The 20,905-nt window shown below is 37.6% G+C and overlaps 1 protein-coding gene across 1 annotated transcript; it reads right to left on the bottom strand.

The window, feature by feature from the left end:
• Nucleotides 1-3,285: 3,285 nt before the first annotated feature.
• On the bottom strand, nt 3,286-19,349 carry WDCP (WD repeat and coiled coil containing). Its single transcript, XM_032104550.1, has 3 exons — nt 17,220-19,349; nt 8,331-8,451; nt 3,286-5,135 (listed from the first exon to the last, which is right to left on the bottom strand). The coding sequence occupies exons 1-3, from the start codon at nt 19,137-19,139 to the stop codon at nt 4,969-4,971; spliced, it is 2,208 nt and encodes a 735-aa protein (XP_031960441.1). The 5' UTR covers nt 19,140-19,349; the 3' UTR covers nt 3,286-4,968.
• Nucleotides 19,350-20,905: the final 1,556 nt, after the last annotated feature.

Genomic DNA, 20,905 nt, shown 5'->3' with positions numbered 1-20,905 from the left:
CCTCTGAAGTAAACTAAAGTTTGCATTTGCCTGGAGTTTTGGTTTGGTTTTGTCTGTAGTGTCACCCTGTGGTGTTTGGATGCTCTCCTGGCTGTGCACTGCCTTGGCTGGTAAGATGCCATGGATACTGCACAAGAGGGATGGATCCTTGCTGTTTTGGAGACTCGAATGAGATCTACCCCAATGTCATTAGATGGGGGTAATGGCAGCTCGCTCCTTGTCCATTAGATAATAGCACTAGCAAGAACTACTGAACCTCAGCAAAGGGAGTGTGTATTTAACATCAAGATTGTGAAATTGTGTGTCTGTTGAAAAAATGAAGCCACAACATTGACTAATTAAGATATATAGACATAAACATATAAAATTACTATTAACATATAAACCACTAATACATAAATTAATTTCAGTTGCATGTGACAATGGAAAATAAAATACTACTTGCATGTGTGAAATTTCATAACTCCTGGGATTTACCTTGCCTAACTTCACATGCCTAAATGTCAGGTCGGGTGAGTTCAGCTCTAAAGGATGGACTAGTGCAACCAGGTACTGTATACTGGGTTTTTTAAGAACAAGTTCAATAAACATCTGACAGGAGTTACTTCAGAATAATTGGCACTGTTTTGGGTTAGAGAGATGGACTTTGCAGCTACATTTTGGGTGGGAAAATGGTCCAATGCTTGTGGTTTTCTGTTGAGGCAGGAAAACCTGAAAATAAAAATAGCTAAAATTAAGTTCATTGTCCAAGCTGAGAAAACACAGAAGAAAATGGGAATCAGGGGAAAGGAAGTTAGGCTTGATACTGTTGATGCTATTTCAGTGATTGAAAAGATATTAAAGAAATCCACATGAGTATAGAAAATACTGTTCTAGAATAATAGAGAGAAAAATGGAAGAACTAGTTGAGGGTAATGCAGGGCCTACTTTATACACTTCCTGCTGTGATCTCTCACTTTTTAGCTATTATAAAGAGTAGTGAAATAATATTTCATTGTGCAAAGTCAGTATCATAAATTGGCCAGCAGAATTTCAGATTACTTTGATTTTGCTGGATTTCATTTGTATATTGTTTTATTATTGTTCTCATGAAACTGTTTTCAAAATCAAAAAAGAAAAAGCCTATGTGGAATACAGAACTTCTGTTGTTAGCATTTTCTCAAGAAGTGGGCCAATACAAAAAAAAAACATGAAAAGAAAGTAGACTGCTGCATGCTTAGCAGGTAACTTATGGAAAGTGTAAGGTAAGTTTTAACTTTACTTTGAAGCAGATTGTACTTTTAAGTAAAGCTATAGCAACTCCTAAAAATACACTGGGACGCGTATAAATGTGCTGGATAAAGATGCCAAGTAATTAAAATGGAAATTTAGACTTTGTGTTATATTGTTTATTCCCCACGAGGGAAATGTTTTGGAGGAGCTGGTACCCCATTTAGACTTCTGAGTGCCACTGGTGTGGCATACTGACTGTGGTCATTCTGCTTCCACTTCTAATTTAAGCTCCTAGTCTTCCTAGTTTTCCTCTGGTTTAATTACAGAATACAGACTTCCCTGCTGGGTGACTCTGGACACGAGCTTTGCACCAGTAGTCTCTTTATTCTTTCCAGAGGACACTGTCCCTTCTGGTGACTGTCCTCCCTGGTGACTGTCCTTTCTGCTGGTGAAAGAAGCAGCTAAAAAGGGGATTGGTGCTTCATGACATTTAGACGATCTGAGTAACTCCCCTTTCCTAAACTGATCAATTTCAGCCCTATAAAATAGCATTTGTGGAGGATGGTAAATACTTCTCAGTCTATGCTTTCTCCTTTTCACAGCCTCCTCTCTGCTAAACTTGTTTAGTACAAACTCTTTTTCTCTCTCCACATGCTTTTATCACTGTTTTTGCAAAAATCTTCCATACAGCTTGTGCTTAATAGAACAGTCGTCTTTTATCTCTCTCCTTCACTGATTCTCCATCTGTTCTCCATCCAAACCGAAGCTGAAAATTTATCCTCTGCTTTGCATAAATCTCTTCAGCACTTCTTCCAGTGCTTTTATTGCTTTGAATTTTAACTTTACAGCCCTGTGATAGACACTAGATAAGGTAGCTCTGCACTGCGCTGTTCTCCTAAATCATTACCTGAAAACAATACTTCTTTTTTCAATTGTTGTCCATTTTAGAGTATAGCTATATGATTTATACACTTGTTTTCAAGCATATGTGCATAACAACATATTCATAAATGTAGAAGCAGTTCTATTCTTTAACATTATGCATTTTTAATTGATGTATAGTATTTTTTCCTAAGCCTTCCTAAAAAAATTTAAGTGTCTGACAGGATAAACTGGAGTCCTTGTTTGTTACCAGACTATTTGTGCTGTGTGATGATGGCACCTTCAGGCAGATTGGCTCCTACTTAATCTTTGAATCATACAGCAGAGAAAGCAATGTCACTGAAATACAGCAAACACAGAAATTCGTTAAGCGTCACTGAACTAAGGCTTTTAATTTTACAGCCAGTTATTCCCTGAAACTAATTGTTTCATCATCTGAAAGTTTATTTGTCCTTTTTTGGCTCCACCAAGCAGAACCAAACCAAACTTTGACAGCTGTTCAAAGAATCTCCTTTCATTCCTGATCTCCTCAACACTCAGAGTGTTTTAGAGTAATGCATGAAAAACTAAAATGGTAATGTGACAGAATGACTAACAAATGTCTAGTTATAACTTTTGAGGCATCTTTAATGCCTGGATACTTGCTGATCTCTGCTAGTTCAGATTTTCACCTTCCCAGAGTTCCCCTGTAACATTTTGTGTGTTTCATTAACTTCAATTCAAGTGGACCAAAATATGGGAATATCACCCATAGAAGATAATATTTGTGAGAAAAATTTCATTGTCATTTTTACTTTATTTGAGCCTAAGTAGTCCTCTAAAATACATCCTCCCATCATCCTAGTTAGTTATAATTAAGTTTTATTTTGCTTGGCCATAACATAATCATTGTAAATACCCGAGACTTGTGAGACACAAGGATGTTATTCAAGGGTATTTGCAGGATTAGAAACATCTGCGCCTTCGAAATGTGCTACATTGTTTAGAAATCTGATCATGTCTTCCCTCACCATGCTATGTCTGTGAACCTCTGTGTTACTTATTTGATTTCAGTGATTTGTGCTGATTTCAGTGAAGGAAAGCATGACTTAAACCAAATTTTTAAAGCAGTAGTAATACAAATACCCATTTGAACACAATTCTAATGCAAAGAAGCAGGAAATCCAATTAACCCGGTAACTATAAAGTAACTGATGTCTTTAATACTTAGAAAGTCATATTTATTTGTTGTTTGGGGATGTTTTTTACAATCAGGAATGCTTGTTGAGTCTACTTAAAGAGAACTTTGCAAACAAGGTAGTACAAATATACACCACTGTATTGCATGCCTGTGGTTGTAGGTGATTTAGAATGATGATTCCTTTGTCCCTGGGAGGATACTTGCATGAAGAAGACAATTAATTCAATGAAATTAAACTGTTTACTTATTTCAAGATTTGAAACTTATGAGATTCTTGGCTGCATCACTGGAATGATACTAATGCCAAACCTCCAAATCCATTAAAGTCCTTCAGAGTGTAGATCTACCGTCTCGATCCCGCCTTCATTTGGGGTGAAGTATTGTAACGGGATTTCAGTATCTGTGCCCTATGAACGGGCTTGCCATGGTTCCCAGGAAGGGAAAAAAGACTCCCCAGGAGTATTAACAAGATCCAAAATGCACAGTATGAAAAATAACTCCTAACAGTAACTTAAGTGTCCTTCTTTTTCTGTTTCCCTGGCTGTACAGGGTGAAGCAGGAATGCCTTTCCACGGTTCCGGCAGTACAAAATGCCCTTGCACACATGGCTGCACGCTATACTTTATCCTTTGCATTTCAATGAGGAAAAGTTAGGAAGTTCATTCAGTTCTTCCCTTATGCCTATTTCTCTCACCATAATCACAACAATTTAGTTTCCATGGATCTGCCTGCCTGACTCTCACCTGTATCTGTATTGCCTCTTGTCTCTGAGGGTGAGGTTCACCTGGCTAAATGTAAATGTTTGGGTTCAAACCAGTCCCCCTGCTTGTGTTTGCAGTCAGTGGAAAGGAACAGGCACTTATTTACTTATTTAATAGGAATAGTTCACCATGATCAGTTTTTAGAAATCTCTGTTAGGGCATGAGTAATCTGCTGTAGAAGTGCTTTTCTGTTTTCTACTGATCATACAGGAGCGTAGATGAAAGGTTCACTGTAGCCACCTGCCTTTAGCCAAATGAAATTTACATTCAACTTCTTTGATCCTTAATTTATCTTGCAAGATTTTTTCTTTCTCTTCTGTGTGCATGTATAAATCTACATGCTGTGTAAGACACTACAGGAGACAGTGATGCAGCCTTTTTAGTAATTGAACATTTTCATATAAAAATTAAGCATTTCTGAAAATGTTGCAGGTTTCCATGGGATCCAGCTGGAACAGAAAAGAGCTTGAAGCAATTTTCTTTCCCCCCCCCCCCCCCCCCCCCCCTTTCCCTATCCTGGTTTTCCTTAATGAATATAAAGGCTCTTTAGTTGTATTTTCTTTAGGTTTTATGTTGACTGTACACCTGCACCAGCTAGATTTGTTATTACTGCATGATTTTTAGCGTAATAGTGTTCCTCCAAGAACATCGTGACCTCAATCAAAGTAGACAATAGTCTCTCTGCTCCAGTCCAGGACAGCCATTAATAACAGCAGCTGTGGTCAACTTCACTGTAGGTCCAGTCCTTCAGAAGAAATGGTGAGGGTCCAGCCAACCTGAGGATGTAGCTATAGTGTAACCATGCCACAGATTTTACAGTTACAACACACAGAAAGTAGTGAAGAGAGCTTTCTACTCTCTCAGTGTCTGAGACCACAGAATGTCTCTGTATCGTAGGAGAAAAGAAGGTCATTGGGGTTCTTTGTTCAGAAATTATGTCACTCTGCTTGGTGGTCGCATTGGGATGCTTTTTTTGTAGGAGTGACCTCCACAGACTTCTGAACTGTCAGTTCCATCCCTTATGATTATCTCTTGTGTGGCTTTGAATATTAATGGCACAAAGCCATCCTTGTCTGCAGTGAGCACAATCCAAGAAGAGCCTACAAAAATTAAGCAAGAAAAAGAAAATGAGTGCACTGCTCTGGTTACGTAAATGTAGAAGCACATTTTTAAAAGTCAGCAAGCAGGCAGAGCACGGGTTCTTTTTGTGCACTAAACCCTTATTACACTAATGACATTAAGGTCTGACAATCCGTGCTCAACACACCTTTGTGCAAACGCAGTGAGGGGCTAAATGAAAGGTCTTGCAAGGTTTGAGGCATTTTGTCTCTTATTTAAATTAAGTTCAAACACAAGGTGCATCTTTTCTAATTCTAATGAACTGCAAGTATCTTCATCTTCTGAAAACTCAGCCAGCCTTTCCCTGCTGACTTTTGTTCTCGTGGCATCTAATTCTGTTCAGCCTTTTCACTCATCTGCTCTACCCAAATGATGAAGAGATTATAAAAACTGGAAATGTTGGCAACAAAAATGATTGTGCCGTACTTGTTCTAGAAGGGAGTAAGGGTCTCCATCTCCTTTACTGTCAAACCGTTTGGTATATTTTCAAATTCATGTAGAAAATAGAAGCAAATAGACCTTGAAGATGATTTACAAAAGATTATTTACAAAAGCTGCTATGGTAAAATTTCCTGTCTTTTAATTATTTATTGAATCTTCTCATAAAGAGAATGAACATAATATGGATGACATTTTTAATCCTTCTTTTTTTCTGAAAAAAAAAAAAAAAGAGACAAGATTTAAAAACTAAAATACATCAAAACCTTTTATGTTCTCTTTCTGTATTACATAGAAGTTGAAAAGAAAACTCCCCCCACTTTGTTTTTTACTTTTCTTAGCAAATTGGCTTTAAAATGAAGCCTTTTTTTTTTTTTTTTTTTTTGTGATTCATCTGGCTTTCTTTTTGGCTGGATATTGCAGTTCTTATAGAAAAGAGTGAATTCTCTATTTGTCTTTTGTTTTTCAGTTTGACATGTTATGGGAAAAAAAAAATCTGTGGCAACTAAAAAGCATTCTGGGAGCCCTTGTATGACACACTTTTCTTAGAACATGTCCTTAGATCCTGCCATTATTGATCAGGGGCATTAGCTGGGATATGAGGGAAAGAAAACCCTGGTAGGTTCTGTGTTGAGATTTTAAATTTTGGGATATAAAACTGTTTCTTAAACGGAATGTGAAAAAAAGAAACTGTAGAAAATCCAAATGAACCATCCTCAATTTTTTTCAGTCGTAACAAAGCATGCTCCTGGGCAAGGTAAATATCCTCTTCTTAAACTACTTCAAAACCACTTTTCCAGGCTGGTTGTATGTTGTCATGTCACCATGTTACATCATAAGAAGATTGTCTTTCCAAACCATGAATCTTTTATCTTCTGCTCTTAATACTTTCTTTCTAAATCTGGACAGACTTCAGATTCTATGAGCAGTGGGCCTGAAAGTGGAAGTTCTACTTCCAAATGGATATTACATACAATTGTCAAATTGATGAAGCATACTCTTGTGTCAGACTCTTGGGACTTCCTATTTTCATCCATGGAAATGCTGGAAATTCTCAGTGTCATTGGTACCACTTGCTTTCAAGCATATCCCATGGAACATTTCAATGGAAAAGATTTGTGCAGAGTATAGTACCCTTTTACTGTGAACAATTATTATGATGATGATATGCCAAAAAGAGAGACTCCTGTGTGCTGCTACCATGGCACTACACAACAGACTATTTTTAGCTCAGGTAATGGTATTACAGTCCTGGGCTTAAAGTGCAAACAATGAGGCTGAGCTCATTGCTCTTTTAACTCTGATGATCTTAACAGCATTGCTGTGGGCATGAATTTAGCTTACAGTCTTGAAGCTTTTCCCTCCAATGTATTAATGCTTAAGTGTTTACTCACAGTAAAAAAAGCCAGGCTGTTATTATAATACAAGCATGCTCTTCATTACATCCCATTTAATTATATAGTATTAAATGATGGGAGTGATATTTTTAAACTTCGCATTTAATATTTATGTCTTGTGTCAAAAGAAACTTTTAGGAATATAAGCAAGTAGCAGCCAGAACTGCATAAACAGCTACACAACTACTTCTGCTCCAAACCTTATAATTTTGCAGAATTTTAATGAGTTTTAGAAAGATTCTTGTTTCAGTTTTTCTTTTTGCTATAAGCAAACAGGCTCAATATCAGAAAATCGGAGCAGAAAGAGGGATGCATTAGGATGATTGTGAGACATTATCTTTTTGATATCTCTGAAGTCTAATACATGAAACTGAGGAGAGGTGTTTTGCTAATTAAATATTCAACTATTCTATAGAGCTGAAAATAGGTTTTCTGAGTCCCCTTGTTTATTATGGGAATTTCTTTCCAAAATCAAGAGCTGGAAATACAGGCCAAAAATGGTCTCCTCCTTGCCCTGCAGCGCTGCATCATGTTGCTGCAGAAGCCTGCTGGGAAATAGCTCAGGCCTCAACAGCAGGTGGAGTGGATATATGCTTCCACTGCACTGCACAGTCAAGGAAGATTCCTGACAAAAATATGGAACCTGCATATCCTTGTCTTCTGCAACAGCCTCAGAAAGAGGATCATAGTAGACTGTGAAAAGCCACCAGAAGCATTATAAAGAAATGGCTAAAAAATGGCAGTGTTGCTGACAAGGTGTCACACAGAACAGGCAGGGACAAGGCAATTCAGAGACCAGTCTGGGGCCAGGGTTCCCCTTATGGCTTCTGTCCTTACGAGTTGCTCAGTGGCGACTGGTAAAAATGCAAGACTGGCAAATAGGAACATTGAGCTTCATTTTTAATCTTACATTAAAATAATCCCAAATGCTACTTGATACATAAATATATATCATATTCTAAGAGTGAATTTTTCTCCAGCCTACACTCCATTGCCAGGTCTGAGATATTCCTGTAAGGATGGGGGAAGCAAAATGCCAAAGGGTCTCAAAGAAGCCATTCTACTTCCAGGCAACACAATGTACTGATTATTTTCTCAGCCTTCCTTTGCAGAGGCACCTAACATACTACTCTGCTAATAGGTAGTTCTGCAGGTAGTTACTTAGCATTTAAATGATTTCAAGAGACTCTGCTGTATTTCAGACAAGGGAAAACACACACTTGCCAAAAAACGTTAGTTAGCTCACTTTACTAAAGTCTGGGGTAATTATTCTACCACAAAAGTCTCTTTTATGCTAAAAATCTCAGGTGAAACCAGATAGCAGAAATAAAAAGAACATACCATGTTTCATTTCAATAACAGGCAGATCAAACAGCTGCTGGACTAAACTCAAATGGATCTTGCCATCACAGAGGAGAACATCTTTCGTTTCTTCAGTAACTGATCCATTCGGAAAGCTTTTCTTCATATGCATGTATATAAAAGAAAAGATCTTGTTAATGGCTTAGACATTGAGCCTGAGTTATTATAACCATTCCTCTGCTCTTATTCCTTTAAGTTCTTTAGTTATTTTGCCTTTTCTTTGTCTGTCTTTCCTACAGTTTATAGATGACATCATCATGCAGGGCCATTCTAAGCACAATCTCACAGTTTCATGTGAGGAGGATGAAAATGCCTCTTTGGTTTTTGCTTTGTGAGTTTCTGCAGCTCAAAGCTGCCTCAGCCCTGTATACGAACTGCCCTGGGGTGTGCATCTGTGCATCTGTTGGGCCTCCCTGCCTGAAGCCAGTTAAGTGGAAGGCAATACCTGGAATAATGTTGTTCCAGATGCTGCCAGAGTAAATGAGTACACTGCTCAGTTTCAGCAGTATATGTGGGTGGGTTTGAGAGCCACTGGGCAGCTATTCCACCCTGGTAAAATAACCTCAGGGTTATTTTGGCACAGGAAGTATTGCAGAGAGACTGGACATAGCAACAGTCTCTCTGAAAAGCTGTCACAGCAAGGTAGCTTGGAAATCCTGTGACTTGCTTTGAGAGAGAGGGAATGTATGGATTTACAACCCTGGAATTTACTCTGATATTCACTGAAAGAACACACTTGAATATAAAGGTGGCTTGTTTGTGCTTCATGAAATTTAGGTGGCCCTGAGAATCAACATCTTTGTGTTTCATCATTCTGGTTACTACAAGGTGCATGGATACAAAATAGTTGAGCTGCTATCGTCATGAAGTGGATATATATGTGAATTTACATTTTCCTGTCTGCTATCATTTGAAAGTCCTTTTAACATTAAAAACTTTCCAATGACTCAATGTCATTATGAAATAGATGTGAATTAGACATCTTCTTCTAAATAATATTGCTATACTTTGTCCTGTGAATTTCATTTTGTTCTTTCCATGCCTTCTCCCTGTGTAGTTCCATGTGTTATGTTTTGCTTTGTTTCTTTTTCTTTGGCATCTTTATGTTTGCAATACTCCCCGTTTTTACATATTTGTTATGTGAATAAACAGTCTATTTATCCAATTTCCTAGACCCTTGTGTTTTGTACATTCAAAATGGATCCAAAGTAATATTTTAGAATGGGTTGAAAGGATCTCATCTATCCCAGCTCCTCTTCTAGTCCTACCCTGTGTCTACTTCATACACTTGAATCTTTCTTGCTAATGTAAAACTTACAGTTGAATGAATTCACAACTGCATCTTCTATTTGTGTGCACAGTAATCTAACCTTTGACTAAATAAATGTCTCTTGTAATGCTTGTCTTCATTTCTAATTGTGCTGTCTTTTGACAGTTGCTCTCTCAGTGAACGTGTGTTTCTTTGCTGTGTAACAACCTTTCTGAATAAATCCCTTTCACTTTTCTGTACACAGTATTTGTGCTGTCATGCAACCACATTGGTTTCTGTAAATCAGAATATCTGTCTGTTGCAAACGTCTTTTTCCCCACTCTGGTATAAATTGCTTATGCAGATAGTCTATGGCTGATTGCTATTTATTTATTTATTATGATTGATTTTTTATGTAAGAAACATAAAAAAACCTTTCCATTAAAAACGTGAACTTTCCAACTTTCTAAGGTCTTCTTATCTTTTTCCACATTCAAAACAAGCAGAAATTTGTTGCTGCATAATTAATAAAGGCTATACCTAAGGAATGCATCAAGGAACTTTTATTTTCTTAGTCATAAACCTATAGCAACTTTTTTTTACAGCTGTAACCATATAAGAGAACTTTTTTGTAAGTTTTAGGTATTTCCAAATTAAGTAGTACTAAATTCTGTTGAACCTAAACACACCTGAAACTCCATGGGCTGAATGTTTGGCAGTGAGCATGTGCTTTGCATAGGCATTGCAAATATGCTCTGCCTGTGCAGGTATTTGTGCAAAGTTTTGTCATTGCTGCAGATTGTGGACTAGCACATCTAACAACTATTTAATTTTCCTGAGTTCAGTTTAAAATAGCAGAGTTTATTCAAACTGGAACTTCAATTAATGAATTATAGAAAAAAATGGACTGTAAATGAGACAGGCTCACTGCCTTGGTCCAAGTGGTCCATTTTTTCATGTAGATATGCTCCAACTCAGGAATTATCAGAAAATAATCCAGCTCTGTTTCTCTTGACTTGAAATCAGTTGAATGGAAATGTATACTCAGGATGAATTTGTTCTAGTTTGTTTCCTACTTAGCCTTGCACATTGTTACTGGAACAGCCACCGGAAATAGAAGACATTTTTGTATACACAAAACTGCACGACACCTATTTTTTATCCTAAACAGTTTTTCAAGTACAAACCTGAAAGATCAAGTCTTGGTTGCATCACTTGTGAGTGTTCATATGAACTATTTTCTTTGTCTTTGTAATATACTTCTGTTTATAATGATAAATTTTATCATCTTATACATTTATTTTTGACTTTTTACAAATTTTCTCAGGTCAAGAATCTTACTTTGTTATAATCTTCTAATTATTTAGCCTTTTTGTTTAATGTTTAGTTTAAGTGATGATAATGTGCCTTCTCTTTGAGGAATGTGTTCACACATGTCACATCACAGATTAACTGATTTAAGCCTGTACCTTCTTGTGAGGCAGGTAACTCTTAGTATCCCCTTTTTATAGATGATCATGCCATTACACAGGGAGCTTAAGAGATTTACTCAAGGTCATGGAAGTAATTTGTGACAGAGTTAGAGGTACAATTAAAAGCTTGCCTTAGTACTTCCCACTTTTATGCCTTAACCAAAAGTCAATTTTTCTAGCCAAATCTAGATTTAATCCACCTCTTCCCAAAATCCACATCTGTTTTTGCTATGTTGTTATTTATCTCTAGTAGGAGTTAGAGAATTTGAAATTTCTGGATTAAAATCCCATGTGTTAGTTGCTTTATCCTAGATCAAAGTTTATTGGTAGGCTAAGAACACGTTAATCACGGAAGAAACAAATTTTTTCAGATTAAGTTTCTTTAGCCAACTTCCTGCAGTATGTCAAGTCCAACTCTCCTTCAACAAAAATCCAACAAAAAGGAACGGTCAACTCAATAATTGTTTTCCTTTACCCATGTCAGCCTGCCCCGGTCAGATTTTATAGCCTATAAAGGGTGTTCTGGGCAGCAGCCAGCCCATTGCAGCAGTGCCAAACTGTCTTTCAAAACCCACATTTTGGATTGCAAATATGTACGAGAAGAAAATAATTTACTAAGGCAAAAAGGATTCCTGGATGAGATGTTACACACCGTATGTCTGCACAATAAATGAGCATGCCTTCTCTCCCTTTTTTAACCCCACTGAGCAGTCTGCTGCAGCTGGTTCTGTCTCTTGACCTTTTCTTCATTCGTCTTGTATTTCCTAATGCACTGCCTACGCTCGCCTGCATGCTGAGGTCATCTGAAGGAACTTCAATTCAACAACTGATGAAAAAGTGAAGTAAATGAGAATGTGCTACCAATCAGAATTGTTTTACTGACACTGGGTTAGCGATCAGTTGAAGTCTGATTGTGTCTTTCTTGCCCATGGATGTCTAGGAATGTAAAATGTTTTTCAGATGAGACCTGACAGCTGTGTGCCCAGTACTGCATTACGTGCTGAAGGATGTGCCTCACTGATGTGCCCACACACTGCCTTTGTTCTTTTCATAACAATATTGTAGTTTGGATTCACAGTCGTCTTGTAGTCACTTAACATGTACAAGCTTTTCTCATCCTTGGTTGTTTCCAGCTCATGAATATCCAGTTTAAAGCAGAAATTTCATCTGTTAATCCTGAAATATATTACTATGCACTTTATATTAGTTCATTTAGTTCATTTCAATCCTATTTTTTTTTTAAATTCTAGATGTTAAATAATAGTAATCAATTTACAGGTGTGAAATCCTGATCCTTTACTGAAAATGTTACTGACTTTATGTCGTATGCAGATTTTATAAGCATAACTCAGCAGATCATTAATGAAACTTTTAGATGAGCCTGAAAATCCATCATGAGAAAATCCACTAGTAATTTTTTTCCATTTTCTTCTGTATTATTATAACTATTACTATCTCCCTTGCAGCTAATTCCTTAAGCATCTTATTTTTCTTCTATTAATCCCTATTCTCTGCTGTTGAACAAATTATTTCCCCAGTGGCTTGATTTCAAGTACTGTACTGAATTACAGGTATTTTAAATATTCTTCATCTCCTTTGTGTTAATAATCTGGTCTTTTCTAAGGGAAAGGTATCAGGTTAGTACATGTATTGCACAGTGAATAGTGCTGTAGTTGCGTAGGATTCTGCTTTCATTCTTTTAAACCCTTGATTTCAACTCTCTGTGTTGTTGATTTCAACTCTCTGTGTTGTCCTCCTCTGGTGATTTCAAGTTTGATACCTTAGTACCCATTAGTCAGCCTGCTTTTACCTTGCCCCCCATATTCATTGTGCAAGATGAGAAAAATCTAGTAAATTAGCTAGATGTGGGGGTTCTGTGCCAGAAGACAATGAAAAGATACTTAAACAGCTAAGGAAGAGAGCATTGAAGAGGAAGGAGAATTACGATTTACATTCAGAGTACTGTGTCTCATCGAGCCTTGTGCAGCATTGCCACAGGTAGTGCTCATTAGGTTTGGCAGCTCGCACTGCTCCCCTTCCCTGTCATTATTTCTGCTGTTGCTGTGATTCCTGCTTGCTTTTTGGTAGATTCTGTTTTTATTGTGGTGGAGATACTTGTATCTTTCCTTTCCTTATGTGGGACATTCCAATCGCAACCTTAATTAACCTGGCAGAGAAGCATAAGCCTGTAAAATGTTTACGCTGGAAGAGATCTGAGGTGCTCAGAGGTGCTTAAATCCCAGAGCAGTTTGCATTTATAGGGCACAGCAGCATTCCAGGTGACGTGATGCTGGGATTTCTCTCCTCTTGGCTCCCTGTTAATAGTTCTGCAACTACTGTTTCAGGTGTACTGTCATCTAAGATATACCTTTTGTGCTTGTGCTTCCATGATCTTTATGTATGATCTTTACTTTCTTTGTGCAGTATGAAAACTTGGCTTCATTTTTGACATTGCATGTTCCTTTCCTTTTGCGTCTGCGTACCCAACAAACAAATCATCTGCTCTAACAAAAGGAATTGTGTCTCCTCTACAAAGCATGCTTGTCTGCTATTGATCAGTTTCAGAACACTGTTGACAGAATTTGCTCATAACAAATTCCTCAACCTTTGCTCAAAATGTTATCCATGCATTAATCACACTTCCTCTTGACGACTGCAGGTCTTTCTTTTACAGTCATCCTAAATCTCTTCCTTCTAAATTTCAGGATAGCTGACTAGTTTCTTACTCCGGGGAGCAGTCATATCAGCTTCCTCTTCCATCATTTTCATGACTTAACTTTCTGTGGCTCAACCCGAGTCAAAATTGCCCTTTGGATTTCAGAAAGGTTCATGGTCTTATTACAGCTCATCATTGAAGCCTGGTCTTCGCTCATTTTATTGTGCCCCCCTTATATTCCCCTTCTTTACGTCATGTATTTCTATCAGAACTTTACTGCCATATGTTTGGATCCTTTCTGTTCATCTCCCAGATATGTGTAAAAAAAAGTTTGTTTATTTTATAGCTGACCTTGGCAATAAAGTTTCCCATGGTAAATTGCATGAAGGTACTATAAAAGTACAAATTGACTTGTATACAATTATTGGTGAGTGCTAAGAAAAGAAAATCATTGTGACTAATTACTGAAAAGATATTATTTCCTGTTTAATTATGCAATATATGCTCTCTCTGATATAAACTTTTGACATAATACTGCTTGTGAGCAAAATGTAGGAGTTTAAAGATATTCTTCAGATTAAGATGAATCTTATTCCTCCTGGAGAGGTTTGCCTAAATGACTTTAATTTGAGATCCAGATTGGCTTTATTTCCACTGTAATTAGCTTTTGAATGAGAGTAGTTTAAATATTCTGCAGCTGTTTCCTTTCTGGGGGAAAAGGATGATAAAAGTATCTTTTTGCAAACTGAAACAGAAAAAAATCTGTGACAGATCCTCTTTTTTTTTTTTTTCTTTTTAAATAATATCTTCTTATTTCATTTGTCTGTCTGCCCTCCCACACTCCCCTGAATCACAAGCCTGTATGTGATGAAAGAGCAATAATATTTGCTTTTCAGGGTTGAATGATCAAGTTACCTCTGGTGGCTGAATGCTATTACACAAGTGATAGTGCAGTGACATTTCCAAAGTGTGAATGATCGTGGTTTTCTTCTATGGCTATGGGCTACAATGAATACAAATTCTGATAGCACTGCATAGATGTGACTTCAGAGGAGTGACAGGCAGGCTTGCACTAACAGGATAAACAAAGGTTTTGAAGACTATTAAGTGAGCAGGCATTATGAATTATTAAGTAATAAATGTTTGTTTTCTTGTTTTAGTTTTCTAAGCAGAACAGGAAATACATATAAATATGTCAGTAATGCTTCTGCACAACAGTTTTCGTAATTGCTCATTAATTATTGCTACATTTTTACCTATTATATTTTAAATTTTCATTTTATTTTATAAATGCATAAATAGGGTTATGCAGTTCTGATCGTTATATTCTTTAGTACCATATATTTCTCAATCAAGACTGAGCCTTTGCTGTGCTGGGGATTATACAGACACTTAAGAAGACATACACTTGGCACAAAGGGCTGGAAGATAATGGCCATATTATTGACTGGACTGCAGTGTTCCTAAAGCTGAGAATGTTTTCCACTGGCTGATATTTATATCATAAGGCAATAAAGCTATTTCCTGACTTTTTGCTCTGTGAACACAGAGTCTGGCTGAAACCCACAGCCCAGCTGGTCTCTGAGCTCACAGTGCACTAAACAGCTCCTGAAGGAGGAACAAGGTTCAGATGTCTGAATATAAACTAATCAAAACAACTATTTCTCTGAAAATTATTAGCTGCCTATGAAGCAAATATTTCCCTGTCTGTAGACCTTTTTGCCAAGTCTATTTTTCATTCTTTTTTGGCATCATGCTGTGATCCTGTTAGATTTCAGTAGAGGGGCTGAACTATGGAAGGCATTAGTTGAGCCTTCCCCAGGAAAGCTGTGTGTGTGGGAAGGCATTAGTGGCACTTTTTCTGAGTCATTATAATGTGCTGCTAGCAGTGCTTGCTGCTGGCTTAATGTGAAACTAACCTGTTCAGATAAATAAGTCTTCCTTTCTAAACATAGTTTTTCTAGCAGTATTTTAGAAGCACTTAATTTTGTTGTTGTTGTTGTTTCCAAAGAAAAATACAGGTTAACCAATTCTTACTTCTTGTGCAAGCAAACGTGCACAGTGACTTCAGATCTTAGATTAATATTTCGTGTCACAAATAAAACTTCTCTTGGGAAAGGTTAATCCAATTGAATCCTAGAAATAGGGCTGCTTGCTAAATAAATAAGTTGATGTATGGTAAGAAATCAAAATTAATTTGAACATACTGGAGAACAGAAGGGCTTGCTTCTTGGCCAATAAAATCCTAAATTATTTAAAATAGACATATTGCTTTTTCACCAGAATTTGTATAACATGTTCAAGTTAAATTACTGACTAATTCAGATCAAAAGCTTTGCTTTTATCTAGAGAACCCAACATACCAGAATCTGCTTAAATGACAAGTAAACAATTGCTAAAAAGTAACGAACATGATTGAATTGAGTCACCATTCCCTTAATGTGTGTTTAAGGAGGGCTACTTAGATGTCTGTATGGATTCCTTTAAAATAAAAGGAAGTAAAATTTTTTGAGAAATAAACACTTCGGCATCATCACAATGCACTATATTATTTTGACATAATGCTGCTTATGTTGCAGTAGATAAGAATGCATTTATAATTGGCATCTACATCCTGAAAGGGAAACCAGTTTTATCACTACCATCAGCATATTCAAAAATCTGATCAGTATAATGTTAGTATTCCTGTGAATAATATTGAGAATAATAGATAGAAATAATTACCCAACCTACATTCCTTAGTTGAAATTCTTATTGAAGCCAGTAGGAAATTTGCCAAAAACAAAGGTAGATAGGAAAATGGTTTGACATTCTTATACTTATTTAATGAAATCATAATTAGATATTGATGGATTTTTTTTTGTTGTTGTTTGAGAGTTTTTCTTCAGAAAATTTTAAGTGGTCATACGTTTTACAAATTGTGTATGTCCGATTCTGCAGAGAATAGTGCTGAGAAATCAAAGTAGAAATAAGCCAAATTAATGTCATGTCCATTTAAATTTTCCATAAATTGAGATTCAATACTTTGTTTCAGTCTTTCTGTGAGTCTGGTATCTGCAGACTCTGGATTTGAGCTCAGGTTTAAATTTATTACATTTCTGGTGAGCTACTGTAGCCCCATATTCATCAGCTTATCTCTTACTAAACTAAACTAAAATACAAGCTTTTTGTAGAATAACAGCTCTGGCTCTGTTCTCTCTGACAGATGCACACAAAATCAGCCACTGTCCAAGACAATTGTGCATAATCAAAGAACAAACAGACAAATCTCCCATGTGAAGTATCCTATAAACTACCCATATTATCCTGAGTTACTGTTCCAATGACAAATTATAATTCCATTTTAGATTAAGCTTGATGCCAAATCTAGGTTACATTTCTCATGGGTTGATAAGAATAAACTGCATCCTCTTGATTTGAAGCTAAATAAATACAAGATTGTTTAAAATTTTGGTTCCTATCACAATATTTCTAAGCTGACAAGATGTTACCTGGTAAGTGACATGCACAACAGGCGGTTCCTGGGAGTATGGGTAGGCTAAAGATATCCTCCTCCCGTTCCTAGCAAAGTCTGTTATTTCAGAAAGACTCAGCTGTAACTCATTGAAACTGCCACAAAGTCTCTCTAAATTTCTAGATATGTGACTCATGCCCCTTTCACTTGGCAAATTGTTGTTTTTAGGATAATTTGATGTTTCTTGGATCACATTGAACTGCACTTTAGGGGATGTTGGTCTGCTGGAAATCCGGCTAGGTGATCCAAAACCACGAAGAGACACTGAGCGATTTGTAGGTTCAGCATCCAATGTTTCCAAGGCCACTGAAGAGTCACCTGGGAGCCTTTTTTCATCCAGGTCACTCACACTTGATGAAGAGCTCTGCTCATAACTAGGGCTCTTTACTTCTTCAATGAGTCTTCTCCTGCCACTCGGAGATTGAATAACTGTTCTTCTTGGTATTAACAACTCCCTGCTTTGAGGTTGGTCTTCTGTGGCAAGATTCTCAAAGAATTTTCTTTTTCCAGGTATACTAATAGAGGATTCAAAATTATAAAACATATTCTGCTTAGTTTCAGGCAATGCTGAAGAGTTTTCTTCCAGCATCAATTCTTTAACCATAAGACGTATTATATACCTGTCTGAACTTGAAGATGGAATGAGATTAGGCTCAGGGAACCTCTGCTTGCCAATCAGAATCAATAAGAGCTTATCTGTTAAAAAGCATAGGCCCTTTGGTCTTTCATTTTTTTCCAGCTGGATTTGTTGAATGTGAGGCATACAGGAAGAGGTAACTGAATACACCAAAACAATATTAGAGGTATTAGAGGCTACTGCCACAATCTGAGCTCTAAGGTCAAAAGCCATTATATCAGGAACCAGAATACCTGGGATCGTGACTTTTCTGGTGGTCGTTACCTTCCTCTCAAAAGTCACCAAGATCAAGTGAGAAGAATCTTGACCATTTGCTGCTGCAGAGTCTTTGCGTTTCAGAGTAATGAGAGGACTGGGATCAGACCGACGGTGGTTTGCAAGGATATGGGTTAAATCCACAGGACCTGATGAAGAAGAGGCAAGTGAATCAACACCTGATCTATCTGAATCTATGGACTTTCTTCGTGTGTCCATGGAGTATTCCTCATCACCAAGCACCAGAGCAGCGTGTGAGATTAAAGAACCAGCTTCTGTACCAGAGGGCACATCAAATGCAATGCCGGCATTGAAACCACAGATATTATCTAAAGGAAGCTCAGTAGCTACAGCAATTTGGAAATCCAGTGTGGCTTCTATAGCGCAGATATAACCTCCCACATCAAAAACTGGGCAAAAGGAGCAGATATTTAGAGTTTTCTGAGCATTATCCCATATGTAGGAGTGCAGAGCACTGCCTATAGCAACTACTAAACGATTACCATCCTTAGTCCAGCAAGCACAGTGGATGAGTCCGCTGCTTTTGATCTCTGCCTTAACCCGTGTATTGTCAGTACGGACAGCATGCAAGACTGAAGCATCTCGTTTTGTAAACACAGCCAAGACCTCCTTCTTTGGATGCCAGACACAGCCCTGAGAAAGCAGTGGAAATGGCTCACCAACTTCACAAGTCTGAGAAATCAAGGGCTTTTTCTCCTCTGCACTGCTGTACACCAGCTGCCAAATGCTTACGTGCTTTTTGTGCTGAACAGCGAGCAGAGCTGGGGTGTCTGTAGAGCAACATGGGCCCCAGTAAAGCCCATGAACATGTTCAAATTGACCAACAATGCTGGAGTCTCCAAACTTCAGCTCTCCATTTTGATAGTATAAGGTAGTCAGTATCACTTGCTTCCCATCTGTCCAGGCGATTCCATGCACAGGGTGGATAGCTTGATATAAAGCATTGAGGCCGGTTCTCAGCAGCTTTGCCTTTCCCAGATCCATCTTTTTAAGCTTTCTTTCTAATAGTGGTTGTTCCAAAGTAGAGAATCCATGGAATTCACTTGCAGATCACCATGAGAAAATTTTTTTCTCGTGTCTCCTGTCCCTTCCTTTCCAGCATCAAGCTGTTTTTTCTGCTGATAATCCAACAGTCTATATTGTGAACTCCTCAGTAGGCCCGCAGCTGCTCTTCTAAGTATAAATCCATGTCAAAGCTGCTTTGGCTATGTCTTTTCCTGGGAGGAGTTATCATCTTCATGTGATTGCTAGCAAGGTTTAACCAATTACTGTGCATTTTCGTAGAGGGCTATTTTTAACTCTTTGGTGCTGGGAATATATTTAAAAATAACACTAATACCTTGACCTTCAGTGAATGAAGGTCTTTACCAAAGAGAGAAATCATGCAACAATACACTGGTAAGCCTAAGTATTAAGCTACAGCCTGAAATAATGACCTGACACTTCTTTCAGCCAGCCTTTGAAGGATGAAAGAAGATTTAAACATAACTGAGAACTGTACAAGGCAGATTGCAATCTCTGATGGGCAGCATCTTTCAAAGAGACAAGATCTGAAATAGCTATGAAAGGAAAGTAGAAAAGGGAAATCATGCTCTGTTCTGTCAATAGTTACAAGAGAACGAAGGAAAGTGAGATTTTAAAAAAAACAACACCCAAACTAAAAAACATCAAGTACATAGTCTAGAAGCAAAGAGAGCTGATTAGTGATCAGTGTTCATTTTACTGGGACATACTTCCTAGCTACAAATATATATTGGTTTCCTTCTTGGTCTTCCCAGCTACCTGTACCTGAGGGCTGTTCCCTCATTATACAGACAAAATGCAGAGAGGACGCCGAAATTTTCTTGTTTCTCCTAACCCTGCATTTTCCACAATATGTAACATAATATCATGCAAGATCCTTGAGTTGCCCAAGACCCAGAAGACCCAACCAATGAATTGCTGTAACACAGTGGGGCCGTGTGAGGATACAGCAGTTTGGGTGGGCTGTGCTGTTGCAGGCCCAGAGCTGGGTCAGATGGACTGCCTCGAGCGTCTCCACCCTTCCCTCCTCAGCGCAGCCTTCTCTGGGGTTAGCTTGGACAGAGTGTGCGTATGGCTGAGCCTAAACAGTCAGGGTGGGATTAATTACTTAAATATAAGCAACCATTACTATTTTCAGTGCCCCAAGACATCTGAGACAGCCACACTGAGCTGGCAGATACAGCATAGGACTTAGAGAAGAGTAGTGCCATTCTGGAGTGGCAGCTGGCAACAAAGAGATGATCCCCAGATAGCCCCCTGGACTGCCTAAGATGGCATTAGAAGCTTATAAACAGGTAACTGGATCCCATCCTCAGCATCTCTCTGTAATTCTTGTCTTGTCAGTGCATCTCCTTTCAGCTTCCATGTAACTTGTGTGTCTTGCTTTTTACATTAACAAAGAGTGAATAAATTAAACCTGGGCAAAGCTATCAATGTAATCACTCTGGTTAAAAATGTAAGACTTAACAATACACATTCTGCATCTTTGGCTCTTTTATACTTTATATATTTGTATGTTATCACCTGAGGAAAACAAACGTCTTGTTGAAGGCAGTTAGACCTCTGTTGTAAGAATTTTTAATATCCTTTTTCCAGGTATATTTACTGAGGATGGTTATTACCACTAAAGAACTCCCATACTGATGTAATTATATCACATGCTCATTCACAGCTACCTTTTTTCCTTTTGTGAATTATTTCATTAAGATTACATTCAAAATAAAAAC

Source organism: Corvus moneduloides, chromosome 3, assembly GCF_009650955.1.
Source record: "Corvus moneduloides isolate bCorMon1 chromosome 3, bCorMon1.pri, whole genome shotgun sequence".
NCBI classification, from domain to species: domain Eukaryota; kingdom Metazoa; phylum Chordata; class Aves; order Passeriformes; family Corvidae; genus Corvus; species Corvus moneduloides.
Note: the sequence above shows the minus strand (reverse complement) of the source record. Positions and strands in the feature narration are given on the sequence as shown.

Bases quoted from the DNA above. Each gene is read 5' to 3' on its own strand.
- WDCP (XM_032104550.1), bottom strand. From the start codon at position 19,139: ATGGATCTGGGAAAGGCAAAGCTGCTGAGAACCGGCCTCAATGCTTTA. The intron at 8,452-17,219 runs GTAACATCTTGT...ATGCATATGAAG, and splicing joins TTGTGCATGTCACTTACCAG to AAAAGCTTTCCGAATGGATC. The intron at 5,136-8,330 runs GTATGTTCTTTT...TAATTTTTGTAG, and splicing joins TGTTATTGAAATGAAACATG to GCTCTTCTTGGATTGTGCTC.